Source organism: Paramisgurnus dabryanus, chromosome 11 (assembly GCF_030506205.2).
Source record: "Paramisgurnus dabryanus chromosome 11, PD_genome_1.1, whole genome shotgun sequence".
Classification (NCBI taxonomy): Eukaryota; Metazoa; Chordata; class Actinopteri; order Cypriniformes; family Cobitidae; genus Paramisgurnus; species Paramisgurnus dabryanus.
In genome coordinates this window covers 6,845,056-6,857,197 of record NC_133347.1, presented here as the reverse complement: position 1 = coordinate 6,857,197, position 12,142 = coordinate 6,845,056, and the positions used below count along the sequence as shown (strand labels likewise).

General features: G+C 38.4%; 1 protein-coding gene across 1 annotated transcript in view; it reads left to right on the top strand.

Annotated features, from left to right (window-relative positions):
- phf19 (PHD finger protein 19) overlaps nt 1-12,142 on the top strand; it is a 35,813-nt gene that overhangs the window by 928 nt on the left and 22,743 nt on the right. The window contains exons 2-10 of the mRNA XM_065248379.1: nt 626-831; nt 1,573-1,654; nt 1,771-1,866; nt 5,209-5,303; nt 7,401-7,549; nt 7,869-7,964; nt 11,032-11,100; nt 11,594-11,714; nt 12,029-12,096. Of these exons, the coding sequence (XP_065104451.1) occupies nt 652-831; nt 1,573-1,654; nt 1,771-1,866; nt 5,209-5,303; nt 7,401-7,549; nt 7,869-7,964; nt 11,032-11,100; nt 11,594-11,714; nt 12,029-12,096 (956 nt within the window). The 5' untranslated portion in view covers nt 626-651. The remainder of the gene's footprint in view (nt 1-625; nt 832-1,572; nt 1,655-1,770; nt 1,867-5,208; nt 5,304-7,400; nt 7,550-7,868; nt 7,965-11,031; nt 11,101-11,593; nt 11,715-12,028; nt 12,097-12,142) is intronic.

The following is a 12,142-nucleotide window of genomic DNA, read 5'->3' as shown; positions in this document are numbered from 1 at the left end:
TAGTGGAATATAGCATGAGACATCTGCACATTCTCTCTTAGATTAATTTCCTCAATTTTTTGTAAATGCAATGATTTTACAGCTTAAATGATGCTAGATGAGCCGTGCATTTAGATTAATGCTGCTCTGTGCATCCACTTTTAATAGCGTTTATAAAACCCTTTGGGAATCTTAAGAATTTGTTGCATTCATGGTTAATATAACCAATGATCGTAATATTAAGGATTTGCCTCATTTAAAATCTCGGGCTATTAAAGTTCCCCAAGGCTCTGCCCTTTTTCATTTGTAAATATCTTTTGGGTGACTAGATGTTTTAAAAACAACCGGCATGCAAATAGATAACCTTTTGATGCCTGGATTACGATGGTCATGTGGTGGCAAATAATTCATGCTGTGACATTTACTCAGAAATGCCCCTTAGTATGTCAGTCATGACTCGTGGCACAGGCTTGCTTTAAGAGTTTATATATATACATATATCACTAAGGCACTGATCAGTCTCTTATTTTATTTTTTTTGTCTTCACAATAACACCCATTTCTCTGTTGATCTGGGCGTTAATGGGTTAAGCAAACACTTTAAACATTGTGATTTACTGATTTTGCATTTATCTGCTGGTATACAGGTGTAGGTGCATTTCCAGCAGTCAGCATGTTGGAAGCGGCGTGCCGGGACGGCTATTTGACAGTGGGATCGGAAGCGCTGGAATCGAAGCGCCTGCTTCCCAGAAGAGAAAAACCCTTCATGGACCATGAGTCCAACTTGACCGTGGGCCAATATGTGCTGTGCCGCTGGTCCGATGGCCTTTATTACCTGGGCAAAATTCAAAGAGTGAGTATAAATCGATGCCATGTGCAAGGAATTAAAAAAAATAAGGTCCACGAGCCACAGCTGAGTCGGGTGTGACTTTCTCAATTTGCAAGTTCTTCCTGTGTCATAGTGGGTTTAGCACGGGTACTCAATTTTTCCCCATGCAGGTGAATTGGAGATGCCAAATTGTCATGCCTTGTGTGTAGATAAACTGATTCTCCCTATGAATAAAGTTATAGATGCTGGAATGGTGTAAAAGGAAAACACCACCGTTTTTCAATATTTTACTATGTTCTTACCTCAACTTAGATGAATTAATACATGCCTATCTTTTTTCAATGCGTGCACTTTTAATCTTTGTACAGCGCTTCTTGAATGTGTGTTAGCATTTAGCCTAGCCCCATTCATTCCTATGGCTCCAAACAAAAGTTTTATTTTGTGCCACTATACTTACTTGTGTAACTACTCATGTAACAGTCTTTAAATAGGGAAAACATGGATGTGTTTGGTGGCTTCTAAATTCATCCCTGTTTGGATCCTAAGGAATTAATGGGGCTAGGCTAAATGCTAACACATTCACGAGGCGCTGTACAAAGATTAAGTGCATGCACTAACAAAAGATAGGTGTGTATTAATGTGTGTAGGATGAGGTAAGAACGGTGATGTTTACCTTTAACAAAATAAACAAAGAGACCAAAAATTAATGGTGTTGTAGAACCTGCCATTATTCTCTCCTAATCATTCATAATTCATTTCCTTTAGATGAGCACCTCAAAGCAGAGTTGCTTTGTGACATTTGAAGACAACTCCAAGTTCTGGGTGCTTTGGAAAGATATACAACATGGTATGCATCATAATACAAGTCAATGTGTTTCATGGGATGCCAGCGTGAAAACATGATGATGTTTTTTGCATTGTATTATAATAACTAAAGCTTTACACTTTCCCTATTATGCTCAGCTGGGGTCCCTGGGGAAGACCCCAAATGTTCGGTGTGCTCTGACATTTCTCTGGTTCCCAGTAATGAAATTCTTATCTGTGGAAAATGTGGAATAGGTGAGTCTTTTTTTCTGAGGCCGTCTGACCCGGATGCTGCCGGTATCCAGGTCATTACTTAAACTTAAGACAGAATATATTCCAGTAAAACAGACTGATTTAAGAAGAAGCTTTGGAAAATAAATTTTGACTCAAAACGAAAACTAATGTTAACAGATACATCCTTATTGTAAAGTGTCCTGCTATGACTCATGCAATGCACTGACTGGAAAACTCTTAAAGGATCACTCCACTTAAATAGGAAATTTCCTGATAATTGACTCACCCCCATGTCATCCAAGATGTTTGTCTTTCTTTCTTCAGTTGAAAAGAAATTGCGTTGTTTGAGGAAAATATTCCAGGATTTTTCTCCTTCTTGTGGAAACATCAACAGTTTGAAGGGTCAAATTTCAGTTTCAATTCAGCTTCTAAACAATGCAGGCTCTAAACAATCCCAACCGAGGCATAAAGGTGATTGTCATTTTCGCAAAAAAGTGTACTTTTTAACTCTTTCCCCAATTAAGAGAAAACAATTCCCTGCCAATGATGTTCCCTGACGAGTTTTTACAGAAATCTGTAATTCCGCTATTATCCACTAGGTATAGCATCTTTAGGTTATAAAAACATAAAAAATTCAAATCCATAACTTGATTTTCAAAGATTTATTATAAAAACGGATTATTTTTTCCACAAAATGCAATAAATCCATAACAAGTTTTTATTCAAAATCCTATAAATCTATTGAATCAATATATAAGTGTAAATTTATCTTTGCCATGTTATATTGATTTAGTTGACTAGTGGTATACACTGATTAAAAAATAAACATTAATGTCATTAATCAAAACACTTACTTTGTCATATTAAGAACACTGTCATTGCTGCGGTTATACTTGACGTCGTGGCTTAACGTTTTTCACAGCGATCAGCTGTAAAATGTTTTGGTCCTGCTCGATTTTCATTGACTTTGAGTAAAATTATGGAAAGTTTTTCATAAGATCCCCTGGGGTCAATGTGTTATCATGACAGAAACTTGATGCTGTCGGCCCGGGCAAACAAGCACCCGTCTCTTGCGAAAATTATTAGATGTTGATGGCTTACGTTTCTTTCCCGTCACAGAAAACCATCACAGGTTTATCAATGCCATTAAAGTATTATTTTGTCTTTGTTTGTTTGTTGATCACGAAGTACAAAGTAGATGAGGAAAACAAGGATTCCGTGTACTCAGCGCGCCGCCATTGTTTGTTTACATTGCGTGAATGGTGCGCTGCAATCTGTGGAGTGGATTTATGGCATTCTGTAGAAAAGGGGGAGTGGCGTTTATTGCATTTTGGAAAAAAGGGAGAAAAGATAACACAATAACATGGCGGATAATGGATTTTGCGTCAAATTAAGAATTTACTTTTTAATACTGACCTGATATAATACTGATTCTGGCAGTAACTCATTTTTTTAAAAAAATGGCATTTATTGCGTTTTGGAACCAAACTCTTCATTTATAGATTATAGAAGAAAATTTTCCTGGAAGGCATTTTGTGAAAATCACAAAAAAAATGTTTAAAGGGGACATTTAATGAAAATCTGACTTTTTCCACGTTTAAGTGCTATAATTTGGTCCCCAGTGCTTGTATAATCCTAAAAAATTATTTTATCTGCAAACATGTGAAAAAATAGCTCATTGAAATCCCCCCTCCCCTTGTGATGTCAGAAGGGGATAATTTCGCCCCTTATCCAACACTATCACCTATCCATCCACGACACTGCCATTTAGTGCAGAGATCAGCTCATTTGCATTTTAAAGGACACACCCAAAATTGGGAAATTTTAATTCTCACCTAAAAAGTGGCAATTTTATCATGCTACGTGTTTTAAATACATGTCTTAAAGGAACACGGCCAGATTTTGGGAATTTGGCTTATTCGCAGTATCCCCAGAGTTAGATAAGTCCATACATACCTTTCTCATCTCCTTGCGTGCTGTAACACTGTCTGACGCAGCCCCCGCTAGCTTAGCTTAGCACAAAGTCTTGAAGTGAATGGCTCCAGCTAGCAAACTGCTCCCAATAAGTGACAAAATAACGCAAACATTTTCCTATTTATTTGTTGTGATTTGTATAGTCACACCGTGTACAAATAACAAGGCGATATGAGACACAGCGATCTTTTTACACTATACATAGCCCACGTAGCAGTTCTTCGTCTTCTGAGAATATAGTTGCCAGTATGTATAGTGTAAAAGATCGCTGTGTCTCATATCGCCTTGTTATTTGTACACGGTGTGACTATACAAATCACAACATATTAATAGGAAAATCTTCGTGATTTTCTGTCACTTATTGGGAGCAGTATGCTAGCTGGAGCCATTCACTTCCAGTCTTTGTGCTAAGCTAAGCTAGCGGGGGCTGCGTCAGACAGAGTTACGGGACGCACGGAGATGAGAAAGGTATGTATGGATTTATCTAACTCTGGGCGATACGGTGAATAAGCTAAATTCCCAAAATCTGGGTGTGTTCATTTAAAGCTCATGTCTTAAAGCTACAGTAACCCAATTCATCTCTGAATAAAATTACAGAACTGTTGTACTTCATATGAATGCGTGTTTACTTAATTCATACAGTAAAGACTGTGAAGTGTTTTATTTTCAGTACTTTTAACAGACATAAGCCTTTTTGAAGGCATATTAAATTTATCTTTGTAGAAGAAATATTTGCTGTGCTAATTTATTTGATTTTCTATTAAAACAATAATATACCTAAATACTGCAAGTAATACAACTGAACAAAGGCAACATCTGTGGTGTTACTTTATCTAGAAAAAATGTTAACAGTTACAGTCATCAAAGAGCTTTCATATCAGCTTGAAGAATCGGTATTGGTATCAGACGATCACGAATACAACAAATCGGTAATCGATATCAGCTGCAAAAATCCTGATCGGGGCATCCCTACTTCAAACTGTTGGGTTCAATTGAAGTCCATTAAATTGAGAAAACTCCTGGATTGTTTTCCTCAAAATATTTATTTTCGACTGAAGAAAAAAAAAGACATAAACATCTTGGATGACGTGGGGGTGAATAAATTATGAGGAAATTTTCTTATAAAAGTGGAGAAATTATTTAAAGCAACAGTGCACCCCAAAAATAAAAAATATAATAACGGTCTCTTTAATAACTCGTCCCGCTTTGAGTAAGACTGCACTACAGTAATGACTCATTGGGGACACACAGAAGTTTGGTTTTGAAGTCTGAAGGATTAGTGTAGACGACAGCTCTGCTGTTCATATTTACACATCTGATTGGGTCTTAGTCGATCTGTTGTTGCGCTAATATTTGTCCTCTTTCCAAATGCTTGGCTTGCATCTTCAGGCTATCATCAGCTCTGTCACTTGCCCCCGGTGGAGAGCTCAGCGGATTTGTCCCCATGGTTCTGCAGGAAGTGCATTTTTGCCTTAGCTGTGAGGGTAAGTCTGTCCGGTCGGGACCTTTGAAATCTATATGTGCTTTTTCTCTATCACTATAATCCTGCCAGGGCACATGGACACGTCAACATTGCAGAGATACACATACAGCGTTTTTGCTTAGTTATACACTATCAGTCCAAAAAGTGAATACGAAACAATCTGGAGTCTTGAAGTGCTTGCAATGTGTTGTTGATAAAAATAAAATTTTACATTTAAATGGGTAAAAGAGACCATATAGTGAAGGTAATGTAACCAACAGGTGTTCAGCATGAACCATAACTCATTGATAAGTGTCCCAAGATGCACCTCATGACATGCAGAGCTGTAATTTGGGCAAATATTATATGATTGCATGATATACCCCTGGTTTTACAGACAAGGATTAAGACTAAGATACATGTTTGAGCTGTCTCAAGTAGGGCTGTCACTTTTCGTTCGAAAATCGATTGCACAATCGATCGGACCAACCAAAAAAAGTTTCGAAAACGAAAATAGGCAATCGATTTTAACCAAATATGTACACTATTAATTTTAAAAGAATTAAACGGTTAAAAATATAGATGTAACAAAACTCACAAACAAGCAGAAAAAGAAAATAAAGAATTCCGAAAGTGCAGTAGGTGTGCGAAAGCTAGACAGAAAATACCCAGCAATTTTACGAAAATGGAGGACAACGTAAATAAACCTGTGCAACACGAGAGAGCGTCGAAATTGTGACGTTACAGGAGATGAAGGAGTTATGACAAGGAGCCACCCTTGCGAGGTGACAGCGACCCGCTTTTGTGATGGAAGATTGGCAGTATGAAATACGCAGCTGGCAACGAAGTACCCGAGTTTCCCTGGGACATCAGTGCGGTCGGAGTGCGTCTTCTCAACAGATGGACATATAGTGAATGAAAAGCGCTCTGCTCTTGACCCCTTAAATGTTGATCGACTTGTTTTCCTGACCAATAATTTGTAATGGCCCTAGTCTTTTTGCACATTTCATTATGCCTGCCTAGTGCCGCCTAAGTGTCGGTTACGTTTAATAAAAAAATACACAGCATGTTCTCAACTTCAAGTAAGTCTATTTAAAGTTTCATTTTTGAACAGTTGTTTGAAATGGATCGAATCATTATTTAAAATAATTTCCTAAATCATAAAAGCAGCCGGTTGAAGCCTGCAGTAATGTTTTTCATTTATGGCAGCAGTCTACTCTGCATATTTTTTTCGAGAATGTTGCACTACTGTTGCTGTTTTTTATTCTGCACGAAAGTTAATGACAATGAATAAGAAATATTGCTGACTTGTGCGTTTCAGGCGCTCTCTTCACATTTGTCTGTTATTTGGCGTTGAAAATGGAAACGTCTTTTACATGGAAAATCGATTTTACAATCGATTCAATGAACACTTATGTATTAAAAATCGAAAATGATTTTTTTTCACATAAGTGACAGCCCTAGTCTCAACTGAAAATAACTTCCACTGTCAGATCTTAAAATATGCTAATGCCATTGATCATCTCAAGGTACACACCAGTAATGTCTGTTTGTAAGGCATGTTTATAATGCTGCGTTCACACCAGCCGCGGTAGAGGCGTCAAGCGCGGCCGATTTCAATGTAAAAATGCGTTTACGGGCTTATGGAGGTCTTGTGGTTAATTGAGGTGTTTAGCACGGTAGACGCGAATACTCCTAATTTACTCGTCAATTTGCGCCATTCACACTAACTAGACATGTGATTGAGGCGGATTTGCATCTACCGCGCTAAACGTCTCATTCGCCCCACAAGACCTCCAGATGCGAATTGTGCGTTGCAGCGGGAAAGTTGGAAAATCTGAACTATGGCGAAAAATTGCACTGTGTAACCAATCAGGAGCTTGCTCTAGTAGTGACGTGATTACAGGAAGCAAGTCGCAGAAGCCCCTCCCATGACGAGAATTTCTGCATTAATGTCTCGAATGATTAGAATTTCACAAGCAAATGAAGCGAGTAAACTCAAAATGTTCAAGCGTCCAACTACGTGTTTTTGTCGCCTCTACCGCGTTTGGTGTGAATCCAGCATAAATGTGTCTTCTGCCTCACCATGTTCTCGACTGCGTGTTTGTCTTTCTGGCAGAAAGGGGGCGCTCTGAAGAAAGGGCCAGTTGCTAAAGCGCTGCAAGCCATGAAGCAGGTGTTGGAGTATAATCCAGATGAGTTGGACTGGGACACTTTGCATCGTACGAACCATCAGCAGTGCTACTGTTACTGCGGTGGACCTGGAGAGTGAGTAGGCTCCTTTATACGGCACACAGCATTTGTTTTGCCGAGCCCCCCACAAAAATTCTGCAATGGCCCCCACAAAAATGCCTATTACAACAAATATTTTGGTTTAAAAATGTAACAGCTATAATTTAATTCCTAACTACAACAAATAATTTTTGCAATTCCTTCACATGATATCTCATATGCCAGGCCGCTTGATCATGTTACAATTTTTGTGGCTGATTCACGCTTATTCTGTATGTAGTTTCGGTCTTTTTAGTCTTCGTGTTTTCTGTCTGAAAATTGCTCTTTCTAATTCTTTTGTGGTTTTTCTCATTAGGTGGTACCTAAAAATGCTGCAGTGCTTTCGATGTGAGCAGTGGTTTCATGAGGCTTGTACACAGTGTCTTCAGGAGTCAATGATGTTTGGAGATAGGTATGCGGCAGATTATCATGACCACCTTAAAATATACAGATATCTTCATATACAGATATCTAATATCAATGTATTTCCCCATCTTTGATCCTTGGCATAATACATTTTTTAATGAAAGTTTGATAACACTTTACAATAAGGATGTTTAATATTAACAAGATGTGTCCCTGGCATTGATATGGTCCCGCCTCTCAGTAAAAAGAGCCAATCGAGAATCCTCTGGGAGAGGGACTGCATGCGCAGAATCAACAGGTCTTGTTTGTCAGGAAGTGTTGCAAATATGGCGGCTGAGTGATGTGACTTCCTTAAAACGACTGGGTTGTATTTGTTAACAATTAGTGCAATAGCTTGCATAGGTCCCATACACACTGCATATTAATTCGGTTGTCACTTCATCTTTTAATGTTTAATCCTGTTCTGTACACACACAGTTCAGTAATTTATGCCACACCGCTTTTTTTTAGTAATTTACGTGACAACCATAGTGACAACCGCATTTACAGAAACTGCATAGTGTGAACATAACAGAACTGAACTAGTAGTTAATAAAGTGTTTAATCATGGACTTGACTGGCCTCTCTTCTGAAAAAATAGATGCATAGAAGAGGAAAAAGTCTTCTGTATGCACGGTAGAGATGCCCGGTTGGGCTATTATTTAAACCGCAACCGCATTACAAAACTCATCATCCGTCCGCCATCCATCCGCACCAACATTTTTAACCAATTTTAAAATCCGCACCTGCCCGTCATCCGCTGATTGGGCGATGCAAGGCGCTGCTGATGACAGCCGCGAGACTAGAAAGCTCTTAGAATATCAGCAGTGAACTCCGTCCGATCGGCGCACAGGGACAAAAATAAATAAATAGCCTAAATTAAACACACATATTACATAGCCTGCTCTGGTGTCATCCTGATTTACCACTTTGTAAAACTTATTCCAGGCAACACTTTTCTGACCTATTGTTTTTAATTTTCCTTTTTTGAGTTTGTCATGTACCTCATTCGCCGGCTGACTAGCCATATTTCTGCCTGATGAAAATTTGACTATTTCAAAGTGTGATTTTTTTTGGATGTAGGAGGCTGTTTACACTTGGCATTAACATGCGTTTTCGTCGATCGGATCGCAAGTAGACGACGTTAATGTCAGGTGTAAACGGTGTTCAAAACGTTTTGAACGCGTCCACTTTCGACCACTTTCAACCACATCCAGAGGTAGTCGAAACCACTTTCGATCGGAACGCTTTGTAGTTGCGGAACGCAAATGTGGTTGAATGTGTTTGAAGAGCCACACTCGACCGCCTTCTCTCCGCCCATTTATCTAATCTGAGGTATTAAACACAAGTTTTACGTCTTTTTTTACTTCTGGCATGAACATACGGTGAACAGCGCTATTTTTAGCCTTTCATTGATAAAACTACTGCGGGTGTTCTCCGTAGTTTCGTTTTGAAAGCGTGAAAGTTGCGCGATCCTATTTCATCAATTGCGCTGAAAATTCTGAGAAAGCTCCAACATATAAACGTACAAAACACTGTGCAGCATGTATACTTGCTAAACAAGCAGCGGACTCCGACATAATATTAGTTTGCGTCCATATAAACTCATAATTACTCCCGCTCGCGTTTGAATGACAGCAGAGAGACTCGCCCACCGTCTCACAGACCGTCCCCTCAGAGTAGACCGAAGCGGTCGAAAGTGGACAAAAGAGACGGATTTAAATACCAGGTGTAAACGTGATGTGTCTCTCTCATCCACTTGTGATCCGATCGATGAAAACACATCTTAATACCAAGTGTAAACAGCCTTTAGGTATAGTCAGATAGCCACATTTAACAATGTATACATATATTTTTAATTTGATTGGTTCAACCGCCCGGCATTAAAATATTATTTTTCATCATGTCATCCGCCCGATCCGCGGTTTATCCGCGCCTGTAACCGCCAACCGCGCATCTCTTATGCACATTGCAGAGAATAACTTCGGCACATGCATTTGCTGACTAGTGTTGCCAGATCTTGCACGAAAAAAACCCCCAAGAAAAATCCAATAATAAACCGGAATAAATCCAAATGCTTTACCTCAAAGATCAAAATATTGGGGGCCGCCATCTTCACACTTTGATAACACCAAAATCTTGATTGCTTCATGAGCCAAAAGCCATATTAACAGTTAAGCAGCAAAACAGAATGTAAGTACTAAAAAGACAAGGACCTGGCAACACTGCAAGACAGGAGCAGCCTTACAAATTTGTACTATACACAACGCCAAGATGAAGGTTTATTGCAAAACATAACTCTGTTAAATTATTTTGGTCAAAGCTGTGAGTGATAAGCACATGAACAGAACGTTGCTATGGTTATCTCTGTGTCAATCATCACATTTTCGGGAGTGAGTCTTGTTCCATACAGACATGTAACGAACATTTAGGGGATTCACTCCGCATTTAAATGCGGTTGTCACTCCCGAAAGTTTGCAGTGTGTACGAGGCCATAGACTAACAATGAACAATACTTCTATAGCATTTATGAAACTTAGTTCATGTTATTTTTGGCATTTACTTATACATTTATAAAATCAAGCTTGTAACATTAATGCACAATTAATTAACATGAAAAACTGTATTAATAAGAATTAATACATGTTGAAAAATTATATTGTTCATGTAAAGTTAATGCATTTACTAATACGGCCTTATTGTGAAGTGTTACCAACAATTTTATTTCCATTTTCTTTCAGTTTATAAAAATCATAACTCTTTTACATGTATGTTATAAATATATTCATGTGGTAAGTATTGACTATACAATATATAAATATAATTAGAGTATAATCTAACAATACCTCTTGTGCTATGTTGCATTTCAGATTAATGATGTAATATTAATGCGAAATTTTATTTACAACATCTAGGATATTTATTGTTTTTTTTTCAAACTTAATGCAGTCGGGCACAATAACATTAGGAGAGTTTTAAAACATCATAATGACAGCGTTGTATACGATTTTTCTGTGGACACTTCTGAGCTTTTAGGTCTCGTTTTAATCACTTCTCCATTTTCTGCCTCTCAGGTTTTACTTGTTCATTTGTGCCGTGTGCAATAAAGGAGTGGAATACATCAAGCGACTGGCTCTCAGATGGTAAATGGCAGCTCTTCTCTTCCTCTCGTGAATGATTGCTCCCGTATCCGTGTCAACATTATGTACTCAAAGTGTCGGCTTTGATTGATGCTGGCCGATCCCAGCTTTTTCTCCAGCACCGAGATATTTCAGTAAAGGATATTTCTTTTTAGTTGTCTGGTCATTGGTCGACGCTTGCCGTTTGTCCCAAAATGAAATAGCCGTTTAGTTTATGTTGAGAGGATTTGGGGGATTGCTGTATATTTAGACGTGAAGCCGGTCTTGGTTTAGATTTAAGCTTTATCCTTCTCATAAATTCAGCTGGGTTCAAATGAATCTCGCTTTGGGAACTGAATGTCTGTATTTTACATTTAGCATGTTACTTTTAATGCCTTTGCTTTTTGATCTAAAAGCATTTCTGGTTTATGTCTAAAATATCTTTAGATTCGTCTCAGAGCCCTTGGTACTGCTTTGGGTAACATTTTTTTAAAGTCTGTTTCTGTTTGGTCGGCAGGGTGGATGTGGTCCATCTTGCTTTGTATAACCTGGGAGTCCAGAGTAAGAAGAAATACTTCGAACTGGAAGAGATTCTTGCTTTTATCGGCACCAACTGGGACCATTTCCAGCTAGGCAAGGTTATATATCCAAACCTTTCCATTATTCCAACACATATAGGAAAAGATTTAAAAGTGAAGAGATGTCACAGAGGTGTTTTTTTTCTATTTGTTTCTTTTTTTCTTTTTGTCATTGTAACATTTGTCGAGGTATCTAATCTGAGACGACAGTGCTAAATAGCTCACAGTTCACAGTATGTAAGGTTTAACTACAGCAAAGCCCATGGGCTTCATTTGTTCTCATTGACACATAACAGCTTAAGGCGTCTCATAAGAAACTACTGCACAATCTGTTTCTCTATGTTTTACTCTCTTACCTGTTTCTACGTCTTCAGCTCTCGAATACCCCGCCGCCTGAACGGGCACAGTTCATTCTTGATGCCCTAAACAACTATAAAAGCAAGTAAGACAAATTTCTTCCTTCTTATTTTAACCTGAATAGTCGTGTA